This window comes from Topomyia yanbarensis, chromosome 2 (assembly GCF_030247195.1).
Source record: "Topomyia yanbarensis strain Yona2022 chromosome 2, ASM3024719v1, whole genome shotgun sequence".
NCBI classification, from domain to species: Eukaryota; Metazoa; Arthropoda; class Insecta; order Diptera; family Culicidae; genus Topomyia; species Topomyia yanbarensis.
In genome coordinates, this window is record NC_080671.1 from 310,208,268 (window position 1) to 310,231,929 (window position 23,662).

Consider the following 23,662-nt stretch of genomic DNA (forward strand, 5'->3'; position numbering starts at 1 on the left):
GAATTCTTATCCTCTGCATCGCCACATCTGTGCACCAGCGTCGCGAAAAGTCAAGATCACTTTGCTCAACTATTCTTCGAGAAAAAAAATTAAAATAGGTCACGATTCAATCAATTATAAATAAACCTCGCATTGAAAATAATTTTTGTGTTTTCACAAAACTAGTTAACGCAAAAAAAGATGACATTATACTCAAATGTTTAGTAGGTGGTTGTGTCTGAATATGTTTAATATTTTTATGATTCTAATTCATAACTCGATGAAACATTGATTTGTATTAACTTTATTGACTAAAACAGTCAAGAATTGAACGACGTGCAATGATTTTCGTAAATTCTCGTCGTGTTATCGTGATATTTTAGTCTTGAGCTTATCGTTGGATTTTTTACACAGAGTCACGTGTCTTATAGTTTTCTAAATTATTTCACGGACATGAATTGGGTCAATAAGCTATATATAGTTTTCCGTTTCATTCGATAAATTTTAGGTCCAGTATACATAATATAACATTATTTAAAAAAAAAATTCGTTGTAATACGTAAAAACGATTTTTTTGTTTTTTTAAAATAAATCTTATGTAAACTTGGCAACCATACATAGGAAAACTGCGGTTGTTTACATCTGGCCTATCAGGACAACACCCAAAATTATAAAAAAAAACTATATGCAATGGATGGTGTTTATGTCAAATAAACATAACCTGGCTAGGTAATGTATTTTGCTCAGCGCAGTTTCATTCAATTCCGAACATTTCTCTGAATTTTAACAAAAAAATAGCAGGGTTACAGGTCCTAGTAATGTCTTTGCATCTAATGCTTGTGCCTATGAGACTGGTTGCTAGCTGGGACGGGACCTGCGGAAAGAAAAAAAACGCGTGTCAAATTGATCCAGCACCCAAATGTCAGCTTGAACCGGCTGTCCTCAGAGTAATTAATATGGGGAGTATTTTATTTGGAATTGAGAAAATGCTAACTTTTTTTCAAATATTTGATATATTATTTAATAATAATTAATCATTAGATCAATAATGATAGTGGAGATGCTAGTGCTTTCATTAATTTCGAGATCGTCAATTCTTGTGAACTTCTCCCACTGTTCTCTCAAATCGAGATTCAGCGGAAAATGGTGAAAAGTTATCTCCGGATTTTTCGCTTTACTACGACCGCAATTTTTTACCTTGCACTTCATGATAATGGATTCACGAAAAAAAATTGAAAGTTCAATTCTTGAAGGTTATTTAAAAAAGTCATGTCATTTCTTGAACTACACCAAGTATTAGTGTGTGTGAATCGAAGAAGTAAGACATAACAAACAAAAAGAAAGATTAAGAAAACACGAATCCGCAGGTCCCGTCCCAGGTTGCTAGTAGTTGTACACAATAGTTCACCTAGAAATTTCCAAAAAGCCAAAAAGCAGAGCGAATAATCCATGAATAATAGTCTGAATTCAGTGTAATTGTTTACGTAAGTATAATAAGATTATGTGGAAAATTAATTACTTCATGAATTACATCATGAACAGTTTCACGAGCTCGACTGGTGAATCGTGTGTAGCACATTAGGAATTAAGATTCGGTTAAAAAATCAATGAATAATACACTGCATTCCAGTGAAATTGATTACGTGCAAAGATTAGGAGCAGGCACATAATCGTAAATTTCAGGCACATATATCTTGAAAGTGGAAGTTTTTTTTATTTGGGGACAATTTCACGCACACGTATGGTGAATTGAAACTTATATGCTCACAATCATAACCAGTTGACGAAGCAAGAATGGATCTTTGAATTATATATCGAGTGTCGTGTAATGGTTTTCGAGAAAATATCAAGATTAATTTAATTTTGTAATAAAATTGACGACCACTAATACCAAATAATGATCAATATGTGATAAATCATGAATCAGTTAACGTCGTATATTCGGTTCATAGACAATGTTCCTAGATTTGTGGATAAAATATGAGTCAACAATTTTGGAGTTCGCGAATTGTCGGCGCGGGAAAAATGCATCGGCGGCGCGCCGCCGATCTACCGTTCGGCGTCGGCGTACGTTAAAAATTACCGGCGGCGGCGGCGTGGCGCGGCTGCGCACAGGTCTATTTGAGACGTTAGTGCCAAAACGTTCACTCAATCACCAGGGCGTTTTTTGTTTGCGAGATTGCAAGCCTAGGATGATCGCGAAGAATCCGAGCGATTGTATGCTAACTTGTTTAATCGCGTAGGCCTTTTGTAAGTCGTGTGTGCTAGTGTGTATGTAACTTCGCGTGTATAAATTCGATTGTATAAGAGTGCTAGGACCAAGGGTAACAGCTTTCGGACCGCGTTTATAAATTGTAAGTGCTAAAACGTTGACCTGATCACAACGACGTTTTTATGTTTTCAGATCTCGGGTTTAGTATTGAGTGGATGATCGAAATTGCATGTTCGAGTTAGTGGCCAGTACAGTATTAACTCGCAGTGCTCCTACTATCAATAAAAGGTTTTTCTAACAGATTTAAACATGCTTTTAAATTGCGTACAAATTGACAGACTTTAATTGTAATATAATATGATTCTAAATATCTTTTCATATTAAAATGCATTCAACAAAAATGTTCAAAATGCGAAAATGTTCGAGATATTTGGAGTTTTCTTTCAACAAAAAATTAATTCATGGGTTTCTCCACTATGATCTATCAACAATCAAAAGCTTATCATTTTAAACATGATAAAGAAATTTGTTTAGTGAAATTGGATCATGGAGAAAACTACCAAATCTTCGATTTTTTTGTTACGATCATTTTGATTTGAAATGGAATCACATTTAATAAGAAAATAGTATTTTTAACTGCAAAATATTTGAAAAGTGGTTCGGAACTTTCTTATTGGTAGCTTCTCCATGGTACACTGCAAAAAATTATTTTTCATGTTTAAAACGATAAACAGTATAAGCTGATAGGTCATGATGGAGAAACGCGACTAACTTCAAAAAAGAGTAAGTTTAAACATTATCACATTTTGGAAGAGTTTAGTTAAATTAATTTTAATTTGAAACGGCATTTAGAATCTGTCAATTTGTATGAAATATAAAAACATTTTTAAAGTTATTGTTAGAAAAACTTTCTCCATAATGTAATAACAATAAAAATGTTCCATGCCCTTTAGATTATTGTTGAGAAACGATGCAAAACTTCAAAAATGTTTTTTTTTGTAAATTAATTGTTTAACATAAATTTTCGTTTGTTTGAAAAATGTCACAATTTTTTCTCTAGTGCATGTTTTACATTTTCTGAAATTGTTTTGCTGTATAAAATGCGGTAATCGAACATATAAAAGGATTGCTTTTCATGAGTTTTGATTTTTTTAATGCATTTCCTGCTGTACTGCTTACATTGCATATTCACACGTCACGAAATCAGCCATATAACTGCTAACTTTGTTTACTAGTAATATAAAGATATAGACTGGCGTTTAAGGTAGGATTTTTTTGCAGCGTGATTAACCTTCACGGTAGATACCACAGAATAGTAAATATCAGAATTTTTGTGTACTTCTTCAGTGTATTGCTACTTAGTCAAGCCTCTGCATTAAATCTTGCTCAAGTCTCCCCAACCTCCATTCGCATATTCTATCGAAAATTTTACATTTAATGTCGAAAATATTTCTCTATATCTGTTTTCATAAAGTATCATTGGCACCCAAGAAACAGTGGAATCTGAAACTGTATTTTTCATTTTAAATATGGTATTTCGTAAGCACCCAAATTCTATTGGAAAAACTGCTAAACATTTATTTGCGAATGAAAGTTTGTGAAAATCGACTTCGATAAACTTTTAATAACTTCCCTGGATAATTTTAAAATGATGTGTAACTTTTGACAAACTTATAGACCAAGAATTGTTCGTAAGAAACTGGTTTGTAGTAATGGTCGTATGTATACAGTACCACCTAGACGAAAAAATGTGAGCTAGTTTCATTGTGAAAAGTTTTCATATAAAACAACTCTAAAATAAAAAATAACCCTGAGCCCCGCGACTGATCTTTTCCATTATTTTGATAGGGGAAGCCAATTCTTTCATATCTTGAAGTTATTGAGATGCCCTATTCCTGAAATGCTGATTCGTTCCAGTCTGATAATTTGGACAAGTAATGAATGTTAATCAGATACTAAAGGCATAGGTTTTATCAAATTATATGTGATCTAGCCTTCTCGATGTAGTGATTGAAAAATAAAAGTTTGCTTTGACAACGATTGGTATGTCTTAGATTTAAGAAATGTAAGTTTTGTTACGAAAATCAGTGTCAATAGTCGCTAATTCGTATGTTAGAATTAAAAAAAGGAATTGGGTCGGTAAGAGAGCGATATTTTAATCGCGACCAAACGCTACCGTCAAACTTAAACTGTGTCAAAAGTTTCAACAATCAAATCACCATAGCTCTGCTTAATCAGCCGGTTCACGCGTGTTTACCAGGTTTCCCTTGAAAGGGCGAATGATAATTTTAATTTAACAGATTTTTTCATTATCGTTTTGTGCCTATCTCCTTCCAGCAACTGCTGGGCACCACACCTCGTCTGTTGTAGTACGTGGGTTCACAACACTGTAAAGTACATAGACTGTTCTAAAGCCAGCATGTTTAATTGAGTACAGTAAAGGATCGAATTTATGCTAGCAAGTTTGCCCAAAACTAATCAAATGCTGCGAGCACTTAACATTGAAATAGATTCAAACATATGGTTTGCAAAATCAAGATATGCCTATCGAATGCAACATGTGCATGTCGCGAGATTGAACTTGTACCTTTATCATATGCGTATAGAAAACAAGTGCAGCCATTATACACGCACTTTTGATCTGTGCCAGAAAAGAAACAAAAAAGAACAGACTTGAAAAAGGTGACTCTATAATATTCGTGCCTAGCGTGCAACTTTTTAGAAGATATCGACTATAAAAAGGAGTGGACAGTGTTCTACCGAATATAATCAACACACGGTTGTCAAACAGCTCACATACATCCCAAAATGGCATTCAAAGTAAGTTGATTGTTTAAAATTACTGGTAGACATAAGCTAATATACTGACTGATATTGGCAGTTGATCGTGCTCGCCGCCATTGTGGCCGTGGCAAACTCTATTGCCGTTGGGGTTGGGTATCCAGCTGCTTATCCAGCTCTTGGCGTTGCCAAAGTTGCTGCTCCAGTTATAGCTAAGGCCGTCGATGATTACGATCCAAACCCACAGTACAGCTTCAGCTACCACATTGCCGTAAGTAAAGCGTAATGTTCAACTGCAAAAAGGTGCTGCCACGATTGTATTGCAGGATGCCCTGACCGGAGATAACAAGGAACAGCAAGAATCCCGCTCCGGGGATGTCGTCACTGGATCGTACGCTCTGGTTGAACCCGATGGCACCCGTCGTGTTGTTGAGTACACTGCTGATCCCGTCAATGGATTCAACGCTGTTGTACACCGCGAACCACTAGCCGTCAAGGCTGTTGCTCCAATCGCCAAGGTGGCCGCTCCACTGGGATATCCAGCCTACGGCAGAGCCATCGTTGGTTAAACACCGTAGAGTTCGCTGGTTCAAACAGAATCAGTTGTGATTGCACAGAATACCACTAGGAGAACCCAGCCACAAAACACCACATATATTCTGTGAAAATCTACAGCGATTCATTATTATTCGTTCGTCGTCGACCGACCACCGCAATCGTTTTATGGACCATGATTGAAGGCTCGTACAAAACACGTACACCATGTACAAAACACAATTAGAATCATTCATTTGTAAATAGTAGCATAATCGCTCAAAGAACGTAAACGTACCATATGAACATCATCATCTCTGCATACAAAGAGCGGTGCATAAAACCGGCACACTCTACTGTTATGTTTGACTGTGTGTGACTTAAGTGTTATTCTAGTTTTATTAGCTCAATAAATGCAAGCTCGGAACAGTGAAAAGATACCCAATATCTGTTGTTTTATTTTTTTAACCCACATACGACATTTACATCCTGCTACAACAACAAAAAATCTGTTCAGGTACCAACACAAAAAGTAGGGCGTTGAGAAGCATCGATGTTGGGTGCGGATCAGAGATTTTTAGACATATAAAACAAGTCAATTCATCAATGTTGTGATTGTTTTGTACCATGACATGCCTGCTAAATAAATTTGTAAATTTCTGCTTCCATTTGTGATATAGTGAAATCCAATCCGACAACTGCCGATGCAAAACACTGGATTGGATAAATCATTGCAAATAAATGTCTCTATACTCACAGTTTGGCCCACGCTCCTTTGGGCCCATACAAAAACCGCTTCAATATGTGCCACCTTCGGTCGACGTGTGCATCTTTAGCTTTCCGCTGGGTTTGCTGCACATTGACGCGAGCGAGCTCCTCTGACTGGCGTATCCGACAGGGTATCAATATTCTTTCCTATATGTAACAAGATAAATCGATGTAACGAACTTGGAAGCAATCATTCATCGTCATCATTAAGCATAACTGACACGCAGAGAAAAAGTAAGTGACATTATGGGAGCTTTTTACAATTTATCAGTTTAGAAACGACTGAAGGACTATCAATTTCTGAGCGCATGAGTTCTAGCACGGGTTCATGCTTTGATAGTAAAAAAATGCCACATCTCCCACTACCGTGCCGATCGCCCATTTATCATACCTGGAACTTCCGCCGGCTTTCCATCTGTAGCTTGGCACGGCGCTGCGACGAAAATTTGCACGACTCGTAGCATTCGGCCCAAAATGTGTTCAGCGGCTCCCACAGAGAATTGGATAAGTCTTTCTGGTACGATGTGTACAAAGGCTTAATCTGAAATGAAATGAAAAAAAGCAAAGTAAAAGGGTAAGTTCAGGGAGGAAACTCAGCTGCCGAGTGCAATGCGGAATCATAATACAATTTGAAGCATGACGAATGTCGCTGACTTATAACCTTCTGAGATAGAGGATTAAATGTGATGCACTGCTATGCATGTACCGATTCATGGTGAATGAATGTGTTTCTAACGGTGACTAAAATTAAATCTGTCTAAAAGTACGGACTTTAAAAAAATAATCTGGTTGCATATTTATCTTGTACTTCTTTTCAAAGTAACACATTGTTTTAGTTTCAACATACGTACTTCCAACGGTGCTTTAATTAAACTGTTTAGTGTTCACAAGCAATACGAATCGATTCGCGTACTTTCGAACCAGTGTCCATATAAAAACTGATTACTTTTAGAGCATTTGGTGTCTTGATGTTCCGGGGAAAATTTGAATTGAATCGGGTACAGATATAGGAAAACTACTATCAACTTCATTCAGTTACCATCCAAAGGCGAAATTAAAATGAAGGCAACTAGTTAGTGTCATTGCATTAGTCTCTGTAACTGAAGTACGTTCGAACCAAAACAGCCAGGTGATGCAGTTTTCGACCCCAACGCTTTCTTCGGAACTGGAAAGTGGTTAACAGTAACTTGTCTGCGGTCCATTGCACTGATCCGCCTTGGCACACCGAGGAAAAGGTGAGGTCTAGGTAGGCACAACAGTTTTTCATCAATTATATTTGCTTAGTAGACCTCGCATTTTTCGAAACAAGCGACAGAATTGCCAGGTCTAGTTCCCTATATAAAGCGGTTTTAGTACCGTTTCCGACTTTTCATTTCCGTGCCATTAAATTTTCCTGTTTGCAATCGAATGCTGCTAAACAGGTTGCATAGTGCATTGCTAATTATAGATGCGAATGTTTTCCAACGTTGGTGAATTTGTATAGTGTATAGTATGCGATTTGGAGTTTTTCAACGCCGAGTATTGGTTGAAGAAACAAGGTTCAACGATTCAAGAAACGAGATTCAACAATAATCAGTAACGGTCAACAACTATTTGGTCTTAATTTTTTAAATATTTTTATGCTTGTTTCTATCTCATCCTGTATTTTTTAAAGCTTTAAATAAAAAAAAATCCTTTCCTCATAGAAAATATTCTGAATTCTTAAATTTGCATTAAATGATGTAATTTTTTATCAAACTTTGTATGGATACTAGAGTGGACATGGTTATATAAAAAAATAAAATTTTGCTCCGAGTATCTTTTGTATTTTTGCGCCCAGAATTTAAAGTTTACATGGGATTTTGAATGGGGAAATCGTCTTTTGCAAAATAATTCTTCCAAGAGTCGCCCTTTAACTCCTAAAAATAAATAGATGTCTGATTTTTATAGGAAATTTGTCAAGGAAATAAAGTCTAGAAGACCGCGAAACGATCTGATGCTTGTGGAAAAAGTTATTAAGTAAAAACCGATTGAAGTCCTGAAGATTGATGAAAATTTCACTTTTCATAGCGTCACTGCTGCTGATGGCCGAATTATATACAAAATGTTTAACTTTCTCTTATTATGTACAAAAAAGCCTCAATTTATCCCTCAAAACACTTGCGAAGTGGCCAAACAGTATAGTTAAATGATTTAGACACATTAAGAGAAAAGTAAAACAAAATTGCGTATAATTGGACAACCAAAATCAGTGGTGATAGAAAAAATGAAAATTTTATCGTTTCGTACTTTTCGAGACATTGTTTCTTTGTTAAATTTCCTATAAAAGCCACATAACGATTTATTTTTAGGAAGTAATGGGCGACTCCTGGAGGAATTATTTTGTGAAAGTTAATTTTCCCATACAAAATTGCAAGTTGAATTTAGTAAGTATAATAAATTAAATGATAATTGGAAAGCTTAGTTATTCTAAAGTAACATGCCATTCCAGCCAATGATTTGTTAATATAAACTAAAGTTTCCCGCAATTTTTTCTGCAAGACTTCTGTTAAATCCAGTGCAACTATTTACCATAGTAATGAAGTACATTCGTATTCCGGTGCTCATTTTGTCGAAAACTTTGAAGAAATTCAATATTCGTCGTAAGAGCTACCTTTGCTGAAAAAGCCGTATGTTCAGCGTCGTATGATTCTTGGGCCCGAAAAAAGACCTATGTGAAAGGTCCTATAATTTTCAAAAGGACGCATCATTCTAAAGCGCTTAAAAACTACTTTAGCACTAAACATTTCATGTTTTTAGTATTATTTACCTAAAGAGCATAGTGCTTAGACTATATTGGCATAATTGTTCCATCAAAACGCATATTTGTTCTCTAATAGGGATTTGTTTTAGGTCCATGAAACTTCCGCCTCGTTTTTCTTAGTTCGAGCTCAATGTCACTTAGGAGGTTTTGAATAAGTACTCTTGATTTGTTGTCATAGTTGCACTAACGCATTGTCTTAATGTGTGAGTAATGCAAATTATATGTCAGTATAAATGATTTTACATTTGAAGTAGAATAATACAATTCTGATATTTCCAGATATTTTCGCCGCTCTCAATGAAATATAAAGTATCTGAAATATTAATCCATGTGATATAATATCCCATATAATCCAAGATATAATAATCCCAGGGACAACCTTGCGCGAAAGATACAGAGTAGAATGCATCTCTATCGATTGCCAACGCATCCACGGCAAACCAACCCAAAAAAGAGTCTTCAATACCAATACCTGAACCACAAACGGTTGCCAAATTTGTGGCAGCTGTTCAGTCCATATTGACAGTCAAAAACCCCAAAAACCACTGTAAGCAACATCAGTGAAGAAGATAATAACAATGACGATGGATTTACATTGGTCACCCGTAAGTACAAGAAGCAGGAAAGAACATCTGGTCGCGAGCACCAAGGCACGATGATGACCTTGATGTGGGGGACAGGAGAGAATTAAATGGTCCCCATGATGCAGTAGGCGAGCCGCGAAAGAATCAGGAATCAGGAATCAGTAGCGTCTGGCTCAAATGGCACGTTCCCCATGTTGATCGGAGATTTGTGCCTTGCCAAGAATCGTCTTTTCATCATTTTCCTGATGGGAAGGATTGGGGAAGTGGTAAGGTTAGGGGTAAGGAAAACAACGACACAGAACAATTAAAACAGAGCATTCTGCACCCCCGGAGTGATGCTGAACGATCTGCAGGTACTACAACAGCAGGAATAAAACTTCCAACCCCCGGAGGGATTTAGAACCTCTACTCAAACAGTGAGCGGATATATCAACACCCCCGAGGGGATATTGAGATAACAGAACGACAACACCCCCGAAGAGATATTGTCATTCAAATACGTCTAAAAAACTATAGCTCTTTACCACACTGGGTTAGGAACAAAAGCATATCCTTAAATTTCAGCTCTCTGTACATAGGTTCATCTATGTATGGAGAACTAAAAATCCGGATGCGCAATTGCATTAATACAGGGCAATTGCATATCAAATGATATGATGTTCCGTAATCGGATTCACAAAGATCACATGAATAATACTCAGCGCGCTGAATAGTAGCCATGTGATAATTGAGTTCGCAATGTCCAGTCAGTGCACTGACCAGAATACTGCAGTTGTGCTTGGAAAAATGCAACAAATTTCTTGACATTTTCGGACTCACATCCGGCAGAAAAGCCTTTGTTTGAACGCAAGTTTGCAAGCTACGCCAATGGTTGGCATGTTCGAATGCAGCCCAAGAGCGAATCTTGTGCTTTATCCAACTTATTGACAGTGGTAGAACTGGTTCTGGACCAACGAAATCAGTCGCAGCGTCAGCTCTAGCCAATTCGTCCACCCATTCATTTCCAGTAATACCGGAATGACCGGGTACCCTTAGAAGGTAGATACCATTTGAAATGCTGTTCTTCGATTTGAGTTCGACATGCGATTACTAATTTCGATCTCGAATCTGCCGAACTAAGTGCTTTCAGGGCAGCCTGACTGTCAGAGCAAAAATAGATTCTTTTACCGCAAATTCCCTGTTGAAGTGCGGATTGTACGCCACACAGAATCGCAAAGATTTCTGCTTGGAATACGGTACAGTATCTACCAAGCGAATGAGATTGGTTTAATCTCATCTCATGACAATAGACACCAGCACCGGCTCGGCCCTCCAACAAACAACCGTCCGTATAACGAACTACGTATTCTTCAAGTTGTCGCTCCATCCAGCCAGACAGCCATTTCTCACGAAGAGGAATTCTCACATTGAAAGTTTTAGAAGGAAAACTACATGTGAGTGTAAGGTCACTGGGAGCAAGTGTATATTCATCCCAAGTAACCATTTGGGACAACAGTCTTGTGTGGCTAGTTACACGATCTATTGGGAGCCCAGTAACCCTAAGACGGTATGCACAAGAAAGTGCTTCTTGTTTCAGAAACACATGTAGTGGTTTTATGTTCAAGAGTGCCTCGAGAGCAGCAGTAGGTGTTGTCGAGAACGCACCAGTCATCGCCATCAAGACCATCCTCTGAAGATGGTTTAACTTTGATCGGATTGTCATGACTTCTCCCTTCTGCCACCAAACAAGGCACCCGTATGCCAGTATTGGTCAAACTATTGTTGTGTAGATCCACTGAATGTACTTGGGTTTGAGTCCCCAAGATTTGCCGAAAGCCCGTCTACATTCGCCAAAGGCCATGCAAGCTTTCTTGATCCTGAAATCGATGTGAGCTGTCCAATTAAGTTTTGAGTCGAGAATTACCCCAACGTACTTAACTTGATCTTCGACAATAATTTCAGAGTCAAAAAAACTGCAATGGACGAGCTCCGGTTGCAATCCTTCGTTGCGTGAAAAGCACTATTGAGGTTTTATTTGGATTAACTGATGGTCCAACATGAAGACACCACCGCTCAACAACACATAAGGCTTGTTGCATCAAATCAACAAGCTATCGGCGACAAGGTTCCATAGAAGTGGTGACAGCACACCACCTTGAGGACATCCGCAGACACTCAGTTTCCTCATCTCTACTTGTCTTAACGATGAGCACAGATGTCGGTTGCTAAGCATTGCGTGTATCCAGTTCGTGATATATGAAGGTACTCCATGATCTCGTGCTGCTTCCAAAATGGATTCGAAAAACACGTTGTCAAAAGCACCTTCAATATCGAGAAAAACTCCTAAACTCAAGGATAGGAAGAATCGCATCGTTTTATGCTCACTCAAGGCTCACGCACACTCACCCACCTCCGATGCTTTATTCTGTCTTTCTTGTTTATGAGTGTCATCTGTTGAGCTCCCGATCGGCTAAAGCCAAGCGAATATGGTAGCTCACATGTTCGTATTTTTTCTCTCTTACGCTCACCTTGGATCGCTGCGATTTAGGTTCTTTCCGATACATGTTCGGAATTGTATCCGAACAATGATGAGCGGATCCGTTCTGCAATGCGATTCTTCCTCAAAAATTTGGATCGCGATCTATGTTCGTCTAAATCGAAAATCGATTCAATTCCCACCGCACGCGAGCGGGAGCGGTGCTTGCGATTGTTTGCATTGACGCTGCCGCGGTGTTTTGTATCGATGAAGTGGTGTAGTGTCCGTCGAGTGCATGTGCGTGTTTGTAATATGCTAAGCGAGCAGATTGTCCCTTTGTATATCGTTGATATTCCTCGTAGGTATAAATGAATAGCGGACTTTACGGGTTCAATATTTTTGATGCACATCGTCAACCCAACTTTGTTATACCACAATGGATTATTGAACGCTTAAGAGCCGCTAATCATTAACAGACTTTGGAGTTTTTGTTTTCAAGACAGTTTGATGTTTTACATAATTTGTAGTATGATAGTACAGTAAGTTGACTTTGTGACCAAGCCGGGGTGCGTGGAATCGGTTTCTTTCACTAGACTGTTCACAGTGATGTTATGTGGATCTAATTCGGAATGATGAGCGGTCAAGAATGGATCTGGAACGTGATGTTCCGGGTACGACGATTTATCCATCTGTTCTAAATATTGTTCTCTAAATATTGTTTTTGATTGCTTATCCTTTTTGTGGTGCTTTTTGTTTTTCCTGCTGTCAATCATCATATATACTAGTGAAGAATGTTTGACTTGTTTGTGTTCCATATTAGCGGTCCTTACACGTTCAGTTGTTTTGTCAATACTGGAGCGTATTGACAAGGTTATTCAACGTGTAATGGAATGGATGAAGTATTGACGATATGTGTGTTTTATGTTTCTTGGAGGCTGTTCATTGATAGTACAGTAAGATTACGTTTTTGGCACGTTCCAATTTTCGCATACTCCCTTTTCGGTACACTCAGATTTTGGCAACAAATGGATTCCGTTTTTGGCAACATTATTGTTGTACATAATAGGTCTTTTAAAAATACGCAACAGATATTTTTTGTATCAATTGATATCACATTTTACTTTATTTCCAAACATGGGAGGCATATTAACCCTCAAAGGCGCAAATATTTCTTTTTTTATTTTGTGAAAGTTATTTCATAGTTTCAATACATTACTGTGATAATTTTGAGATGTTTTGGGTAATATTGTTTTAAAACAGCGTAATGCATTTAAGGGTTAACTATACTTTATGCTATACGTGTTATATTTATTGATTACAATGCAAAGAAATGTATTATTTATATATAATATAACTGGTAACAGTGTAACTAGTGTCTAACGGAATCAATTTTTATAGTAAGACCCAGAGTCTATGCACTTTAGGAGTCAAATACAGAGGAATGCGCTACACTGGATAATACGACTATTTCTGGAAAAAAAATTCAAAAGAACCTTTTGTTTGGACAGTTGAAAGTGATTTTTACAACAAAAATGGTTTCCTTCAAACCTAAATATCTTCAGGCTTTACAATTCGATTTTCAATCTATCGAGCTTGGTCACTAAAAATATGACGACAGTAACGCACCGGGTGGAGATATCCCAATTAGCTTCGATAACGTTAGTGATTTTTACACAAGTTGAACGCTAAAGATGGACGTCTGTTCTCTGTGGTATGTGCTTCTCTTTCAGAAATAAGCTACTACTCAATTTTTACTTTCCAAAGCACAATAGAATTCCCCTAGAATCTTTGCAAAAATCCAGATGCTTGGAAAAGATAGCCGAAGACTGTCCAAATTGATAGTATTTATAAGTTCTTCAGTTCTACGCAGTTCTGTGTCGTAAGTGCCCCAGTTATCGCAATGAACACCATTCTCAGCAGATAGCTAAGCTTTTACAGGATTGTCATCACTTCTTCCATCTGACACCACACAAGAACATTATTAAACATACATTTTTTTATATAAACTCAAAGATGTAATTCGGTTTGAGACTCTAAGTTTTCCTAACAGCTTTTCTGTGCTGCCTGAAGGCTTTTCACATTTTTTTGAGTCTGACCCTAATGAGAACAGTTTAGTTCAAATTCTAATATAATTCGCACAATACTCACAATTATAGAATTGCGACCTGGATTAAAATTCGCATCTTCGTAAAATTAACCATGTATCATTTTTCAAATTTGTATCTTAGGAAAGTATCGTTACACCGTGATTTTCTCTGAAAGTATTGTATAACATGTGGTCTTCTATTAATATTAGATTCAAACTCAACCGATCTTGTCCGATTCAGAAATTCCAATCGATTTGAAAATACTGTGATTTTAAAAAATTTGAGGCGGATCGAAATGTTGTTGGCCAGTTATTATGATTGGAAAAATATATGGCTACGAAAGTTGCACACGTTTTCCATCCCCGGTTTTTGAATGATGTCTATAAACAAATTCATTCACACCGATCACTCGAAACCTTTCATGCTAATTTTTTTTGATTTGTTTGTATCAAAAAACACTAAAAACCTCTTATTATTAAGAGTGATGCTTCTATCAGAGTGCTATGGGCTGCCAAATTGTTCAATAGCCCATAGCACAGGAAAAAAGACAAAGATAGTCTACGTTTATGTGTTTTTATCAGTTTTCAATAATAATGCAATATAACGAATTATCTACAAATTTTATTTTCGCAGCTAACTTAAAATATCCCTGGCAGCACTGCTACAGCGGAATCCTTTCAGACTAATATCAATAACTGCAGTGCTCTAGATAATACGATTGTAAGCGCATAAATGAATGGTTATAGTCCTAGTTACTAGCCTTATATATTTTTGTGAACAAATCTTGCCTGAAGCAAACACCAATAGTTACTTCGCCAGAACGGTGATCCTTGTTACTAAATTTCACGCAATCCACATTCCAATTATTAGTTCCAAGAGACTTAATAAACTTAACAGCATTTCAGTGAAAATTTCGTTTGGTAAACTGTTTTTAAAATTTCGATTTATCTATTATATTGTATGATATTGTTATTAGTTGATACATATGATTCCCTTTCTATCTGTTTATTCACACCTAATTTCATGCACACAAAAAGGTATGAACTTTATGCGCCGGACTCGTATGCCCTAGTTCGAATGCGTTTTTGTTTGATCTCGAAACTGAGTCAGGTTTCAACCAAAACTGTTATCACTTAATTTATTTAGACATCAATTTGAGTTATAATATGGGCCAGCTTCGCCTCATGCCAAAACCACCTAAACGTGGATAATCATATGATTGAAGCAAAAGATATTATCATTACAGTTAAAAACAAGAAAATTCTATGCAAAGGCCTATCACCGAAAGTAGTGAGCTATTTTAGCGCAATGATACGCTATAAAACGCACAACTTTCGAGATTATTTATTAGCATAGAAAAGAAGACATCTAAGTTTCCTCTCGAATGTAGCGCATGAAAGGAGCCGAACGCGCCTAAACATTGAAAATTAAACTAAATCCAAACAAATCTAACCCAATTTACATTACCATCTTGTCTACATCGCAAGTACGGCATTTGTGCATACAATGGTAGAGTTCAACACGAGCGATAACATGTATAGCGCATGATAAAATTAACACGCAGCAAGGAAATGACTGCGAGTTGAACCTACACAGCAGGAATTGCCACTCCGTGCGGTGTCCAGGCGGACACTGACTCCTACCGATATTTTCAGGCCATCCATATATTTCAATCGTTCAGTTTCAGGATTGCGCACGAAGATTTGGATCATTTTTCCGAACGAACATGTTCGCTGCCGAATATGTTCGATGGCACTCATTACGATTTCCGATTCTCTCTCTCTTCGTAATCGCATACGGTGTGATGTGGAACGAGTTGTGTAGGTCTGTATCTTTTTAAAGAGAGCGTAAACCCCCGACGATGTATAAGGAAACAAATTCATGTACGCTCATGGCGGTGAGCGAGTTTTCCGCACCTTGCCTAAACTTGATTGCTTTTGTGAAAAAGCTTTTTCAATGTTGTAGACAACATTGTGTAACAGGATGGTAGTAGACTTCCCCCGCTGATATGCATGTTGCATTGCATGCAGCGGGTGCTCGCCCAAGCTACCATCCCGAATGTAGTGGTCGATTAAACGTTCCACTGATTTGAGAAGGAAGGAGGTCAGACTGATCGGTCTAAAGCTCTTTGCCTCCTCATAAGTGACGCGGCCACCTTTGGGAATGAATTTGACAGTTATTTCCATAACTGACATACTTCAACCCGCCGGATGCCACGCGGCCTCTAGGCTGGTTCTGTCCGGAGAAAAATAATAGAGTTATCAACCTCCTAGTGGACCACAGCCAGTTACTGGGGAGTTCGCCCGGCTCTTCCCAGGCTCCGTTCGCCAATGAGAATATTTTAAACCCCCTCAACAATTTTACCCATAGCACGGGTCGCATGACACTATGGAATTGGGGTTCCCTGTTTGGTGTTACCACCAGAACAGGTAGTCCGTAGTGTAATTCTTAGCCGGTTGAAACAACCACTACCGACACTACACGGCTTATCTAGGCTGTTCGGAGAAAGAAGCTGACATTGATGGACAGCTCCCATAGATGGCCGAAGTCGCGAGCACCAAGGCACTTTTAACGATGATGACCTTGATGTGGAGGACAGGAGAGAATTAAATGGTCCCCATGATGCAGTGGGCGAGCCGTGAAAGAAGGTCTCCGCTCGCAATAAAAAGTTGCGCGTACGAGATCCAACGGACAATCAATAATATTTGTTTTTATTTTTATTTTTTACATATTATAAACACATAAAAGATCCATGGCTCCGTTAAGCTACCGCTATACGCCGTGTCAAATAAACTAAATATATAAAAAAAACAAGATAAAATTATGTTTTAAATTAAAAGGGACTGGGATATAATAAGATATAACCGATACATTTTCTTGATATAAAAAATTGAAAATTTAACAACTATCCAGCCATACTTTATATCAAATAGAGATATGTATTTTGCTATGATATAATATCTTATTTTTATATAATACTGATGTAAATTTCTGATCGGGTTATGTATCTTATTATTCCTTATGAAGTAGTGAAATAGTTACACATTAAAATATTTGAATATTGGAGTAGTTATTTCTAAAAATTGCACGATATTGAATGTAAGAGACGAATTTCGCGCCAACTTGAACAATTGTTGGCAGCCCCTCTCAGATTTTAATGCAACTTTCTGTACATGAGAACTTTGTCACAAAAAGCCACTTTGCATACTTTGTTTTTCCAAAAATGATCTAGACTGTCTTTTGAAAAGGGCCAAATTTTTTTTACCATTTTTTTTTTCATATGGCTATAGTCTGAAAATGATAAATCCTACAAAAAAATGTTGTAGGAGTGATTTTCACAAAATTAGTCAAATTTTCAAATATAAATATTGAAAAAATTCTTCATTGACTCCTACACTGCAAAAAATCGATTTTAAAAATTTAAAGTCAATTTACAAAAAAAAACCATTTTTGATTTCGATGAAATTTTGTTGCAAGATAGGTAATTATGTTCCCTACCTACCGTCAAAAATTCAAGTTGGGCACTTTCAAGGAAAAAAAGTCATTTGAAAAAAACTTTTCCTTGTCCAAACTAATTTTTTTTTTCAGTGTATTTTTATCGAAAACTACACCAATGAAAGTCATAATCATCTCAGAATCCATTTTCCCACCTGCTAGATGCCTGATACATGCAAAAAGTGTCGGTAATGAATTTGGTATATATTCATAACAAACTTGAATGAAGACTAGAAGATTGAAAGACTAAAAGACTGGAAGACTAGAAGACTGTAAGACTGTAAGATTGGAAGACAAGAAGACTGAAAGACTTGTAGACTGCAGTTCATTTGTTCCTCTCAAAAGTGATAAATTTTATGAAACAATTGACAAACTTTTCTAAAATTTATTTAAATCAGACGATGAAGTAGCAGCACAATATTAAAATAAGAAAAACTTTGCAAGCTTGTATAGATTCCAGTCAAAGTATGAGTTAAGCGCAGAATGGTATTTTGTTGCAGCATCCCTTGGAAAAGGACCCTGTGATGCTATTGATGGCACAAGCGAATGCTCGCGACTATGGAAATACCATAACAAGTCTCCGAGACTTATATAACTAGGCAGTTGAACAAACTGATAAAAATATCACAAAATTAATTTTCTGCTTTATATTCACTGAACAGTACAACAAAATTTCAGAAAAACTCTAAGAGCTGTATAATAACGCCAAAACAATATCTGGAACTCAAAAATTCCACAATTTTGTGCCTATTCCTGGGGGCAAAGTAGAGACGAAAAGGTATTGTAATTCAGAAGGTGAACAAAAAATATTTTCCTTGTATAGAAATAATACAAAATAACATGCATGAAGATAGTTTTTAGACAAATATAATATATAAAAATAAATAAATAATTATGTAAAATTCAATACATAATGTTGTGGTGGTTATTTCTTTCTTTGATTCTTCCTCAGTACTAAACAAGAAAATAAAAAAGTGATAATGGAATATTTGTTTAACAACATAAACTCTTTTCAATGGGATTCTTGATTAAGGGGTTACATACATTTTAGTGATAAAAATGTCTAGAAAGTTTAAATTTACGTAAAGGAATAAAGCAATGATTTCATTACAATAAACTTATAATATTTTTGTAGTACATTTTTCAGTAAAATAAACAAGCATAAGGTTATAAAAATAAACTGATAATTGGCGGAGTTATGGCTTTTTCCCCGAAACCCTTTTTTATTTAAGAGTTTGCGGTGATCGCGATTGAAGACCAATAGATCATCTAAAATCCCAAAACTCAAAAAATTCCATTCGTATATGAGTATACCTCATACCTTAACGATTAGTTTAATAAATATTTTTTTTTCCTGCATTCGAGAACGTTTTTAGTAAAAAATCGCTGCTTACACTCCAAAAATTGTATTAAAAAATTCTTATCCATGAAACAAAAATTTATGAATAAAAAAGGAATCGTTAAAGTACGAGAAAAATTAATTACGATCAATTGAAAAAAAAATTAAGAAAATTGATTGAATAGTTTTTCGGCAATCGTGATCAGGCAAAAACCACTTGTAGTAAAACGACATTTCGAGATAATCGAGTTTAAAATTTCAAATTACCACTGCTCTTGGTAGACGAAGCGCCCTTGAAAGCGTTGTAACTTTCGATCTATTTCTCGAATCTTTATAAAAATTTTAAAAAAACATTCTCAATGAGTTGTACTTTCAGATAAAGTAATAAAAATTTCGATTTCATGAAAAATGAAAAAAATAGTTAACCCCTTAATAAAAATATGCTTAGTTGCTAAATTAGACAATATCTTCTCACAAACTGAGTTTTATTGGATTCTGAGATGATTATGACTTTCATTGGTTTAGTTTTCGATAAAAATACACTGAAGAAAAAATTCAGTTTGGACAAGGAAAAGTTTTTTTCAAATAACTTTTTTTCCTTGAAAGTGGCCAACTTGAATTTTTTACGGTAGGTAGAGAACATGATTAACTATCTTGGAACAAAATTTCATCCAAATCAAAAATGGTTTTTTTGATAATCGACTTTAAATGATTAAAAATTGATTTTTTTCGGTGCAGGAGTCAATGAAGATTTTATTCAATATTTTTATTCGAAAATTTGACTAATTTTGTGAAAACCACTCCTACAATATTTTTTTGTAGGACTTGTCATTTTTGGAAATGGCTATAGATTTGAAAAAAAATTGGTAAAAGAAAGTTTGGCCCTTTTCAAAAGACAGTCTAGATCATTTTTGGAAAAACAAAATATGCAAAGTGGCTTTTTGTGACAAAGTCTTCAAGTTTCATTAGAATCTGAGAGGGTGCTGCCAACTCTGAATACGATTTGGCGCGAAATTCGCCAAGAACTAATATTGACGAGACTTGACCAATATATTATGGGAAGACTTGACTAAGTGGCAATTAACTGATAAAAGATACAAAATTTCTGATATTTACTATTCTGTGATACTTACTGCTAATATTAATCACGTCGGAAAAAAACATTAAACATCAGTCTATATCTTTATAGTATTAGTAAATTAAGTTAAGATTTATATAGCTGATTCCAGTACAGTTAATCCCAAAAAGAAAATACATTAAAAACATTAAAATTCTTAAAATGCAACCATTTGATATTTTTACTGGTATCCAAGATCTCGACAATATGGAAAAAATGGTAAAAGCTAGTTTTATGACATTATTTTTTGTTCTAATTTTTCATAATTCGCTGGCCAAATCTCCGCAGACCTTGGTCAAGTCGGAGGTGGAGAGCTTGACCAGAAAAAAGGATCAAAGAAAAACTTTTATAGCTTAAAAAAAAGAATTAGAAAATTCTGCAATAAATCATGAATACACACAATACTTTTCATATTACATTTAAACAAATTTTGAAGGATTGAAAACTTATCTAGAGATCAAAGTAGGTTTAACTGAAAATCTGGTCAAGTTTCCCCATGTTCCCCTACACGGTACTACAGTATTTTGAACTTTTCGAATGACCTAGTATAGGCTGTCGGTCTCATCAAATGCAATACAAAACAATGTTTGAGAACTGTTGTGATTTATGTCATAATGCCATTTTTTGAGGACTTAGGCACAACAAAATGAGCTACGTTATCATTTTTTAACCGATTTTCGATTTTTCAACAGTCCCAAAATCGCCCAATATTACTGATAAAACAGCAGAATATAGTACACCGTTTAAAAGGTCTTTTTTCTTTCCAGAAGAGCCAAACATCGAAAATCGGCTGCAAATGGACTATTTTTTTGTGCCGATGGTCCCAGAAAATATATTTTTGCTATAAATCAAAATTTTGAAGGTGAATTAAACTGACCATAAAAGTATAAGAGCCCCATATTGAAAAACAGCATGGCGAGAAAAACGCTGTTGAAGATTTACATTTTCATTTAGCCTTATGGACGGGACAACCATGTTTTGGTATATTTTCGATATTTTCTAAACAAATCTGGTAATCTTATTTGTGCATTGTGATTCAGTGGTGATACAGAATAAAATAGAACAGATAACTCATTTTCGACAAAAATCCATATGGGACTATTATGCTTTTATGGACAGTATAGAAATGCTATGCAATCGCTCTGAACATCGACTGGTTAACCGAAGCCCGGATGGATGAGTCTCTTTTACCACTCAACTCAGTTCATAGAGTTCGGCAAATGTTTGTATGTGTGAGTGTGTGTGTGCTATTTGAAGGCAGAAAAACCTTTCGAATAAGCACAAAGTACGCAGGAATAAATGTACAATACTCAACGTCTCAGGGAACGGGTTTGGACTGCCACCACTGCTCTTGCCCAGAAGCTGATGCCTTCCCGGTAATTACTTCAGGAAGGGCTTTTTAAAGTGTATAGCACCCATTCTAATACAACTACTTAGTAGTTAGTTCCTTCAACAGGGTTACAGCACCACTCCTCGACTCACATCCAGTTCTTGACCATCCACACAGGCTGGCAGTTTCTGCATGGCAGTCGGAAAAAGCTTTCTGCGGCTGGAGACTTATTTATTCACTCGTGGGGCGGCTCTCAATGGGCACCTCGACCATCCAACCGTAACTTTGCCTACCTCCAGTGCCTTATCGGCAGCGGTTACCGGTGAACGAATTATCGCTGTCTGAGTTCTTCTTTAACTGGATCATCCTGTGCACCTCGCCCAGGTTACACTGCTTTGATTCATTTGCGACATCCGGTTCCGGAGTTACGAGTTGAAGAGTGCGGCTCGCATGGAATTCCCATATAAATCGGTATCAGCATGTTATCTAAAAGGTGAAACACTGCATAAAATTTGTTCAAAATTGCTGGGATTTATAGATTCAGCTCACTGATGCCCAATCAAACCCACATTGAAGTTTCGGCGGAGCCGGAAACTTCGGGAAAGTGACTAAGTTTTAGTCCCAAATGAAAGCTACAGCATTCGTATTGACTGCTATTGAATTACATTGGAATCGGAGTTATGGTTCCTGTGTTGCAGGTTGAAGTATGGAGTCTTAAGCGAAATTCTTGTATAAACCGGTAGAATAATTATATCTATATGATGCAAAACTACCGGGCAAGGCTTATCTTCGATCAATTAACATTCATTTTAACTTTCGAAGTTCATTAAAAAATAAGATCAAAAGAAATCTAATAGATGTCCGTTATCAACTAGAGTACATTAACCATCACTACGGGAAAATACGCAAATTTACAAAGGAATTATTGGAAAGTGAAAAATAGCGGAAACGCCCAACTACACTAGAGGGCCATTCGCCGATCAATACAAATAATGAGAATTCCATTCACCGACCACATGAACATCCATTCACCAATCACTTGTTATTGCGCATCTTTTGGCCGATTAGCTGTTTATAAATGAAAATTTTAGTAATTTACTAAAATTTTCATTTATAAATTGTAAATCGGCCAGAAGATGAGCAATAACAAGGGATCGGTGAATGGATGTCCATGTGATCGGCGAATGGATACGCATTATTTGTATTGATCGGCGGTTTAATTCAAGGCTCTAAATCGCGACAAATTGCAAAATACGGTGGGAAAGTCACGTGTTCAGAAACTGTACACCCAGATGCTGATGAGGCCTCATTATCTTATCATGGATGATGAGATTTACGTCAAGGCGGACTTTCGGCAGCTTCTGGGGCTACTGTTCTTCACCGCCCAACACAAGTTTGAAGTTCCGGAGGATGTACGTTCGTGACTACCGGGACTGTAAACGGGGAGCATAATATTTTTTATCTCCTTTTACATCTAACCCGGATGCCAAAAATAAGCTAGCAAGAAGACTTAATTTAGTTAATTAAGTATGATATTGTTTGATTCAAGCTCAGCGTGGGAAAATATTTATATTTGTTATAAATCATATGATGGACCGCAAATCAATAACCTTTTTTTATTTCTATTCATTACTATCGGTTCGGTAAAGCTCAGTTAAAAAGAGAGCAAAAGTCAAACAAAATTTTTATTTAATGAACCATCATTTTCTGAAGATTTCAAAAGTGTTGTGTCATACTGTAGAAGAAATGGGTTTACCCTCATAATCGGCGGTGGTACAAATACCCTTCACATAATGTGGGGCAGCTCAGATGTCAATTTGAGAGGCACCGAATTGATGGAATATTTAGTGTAAATTTGCATAAACTTAGTGAAATGGCCGGGCATTTGCACAAAGTGGCAGAGAAAAGGTGTTAAATGTAACTCTCTGCTCTGACGGTATTACGCATGAGTCGGCAAACTGGCTCATACCGAACGAGCTTGAACCGTCGTTATCTGATCATAAGTACATCGTTTTTGATCACGTTTAGTCACGCTAGATATCGTCACATACTGTAATCCTAAATCTACGAACGGAGAGGGCTTGGCTATCAGGTTTCATGGGCATCTTTCGACGATTGAATTTCCAAGTAACTTGGAAGAAGTCGATAAATGAAGATAAAACAAACTCATTAATAGTAGCAGCATCCAAGAGGCTTGTC

At 36.6% G+C, this 23,662-nt stretch overlaps 2 protein-coding genes across 3 annotated transcripts in view; one reads left to right on the forward strand and one right to left on the reverse strand.

Annotated features, from left to right (window-relative positions):
* The window catches only part of LOC131683542 (neurobeachin-like protein 1), a 181,786-nt gene that overhangs the window by 111,938 nt on the left and 46,186 nt on the right, over nt 1-23,662 (reverse strand). For both annotated transcript variants that reach the window (XM_058965598.1, XM_058965597.1), the window contains 2 exons: nt 6,666-6,815; nt 6,264-6,421 (listed from right to left, as the gene is read on the reverse strand). In XM_058965598.1, the coding sequence (XP_058821581.1) occupies nt 6,264-6,421; nt 6,666-6,815 (308 nt within the window). The remainder of the gene's footprint in view (nt 1-6,263; nt 6,422-6,665; nt 6,816-23,662) is intronic.
* Nucleotides 4,937-5,951, forward strand: LOC131683548 (larval cuticle protein A2B-like). The gene is made up of 3 exons (XM_058965605.1): nt 4,937-5,011; nt 5,073-5,243; nt 5,299-5,951. Exons 1-3 carry the CDS (start codon nt 5,000-5,002, stop codon nt 5,539-5,541), a joined length of 426 nt encoding a protein of 141 aa, XP_058821588.1. The 5' UTR covers nt 4,937-4,999; the 3' UTR covers nt 5,542-5,951.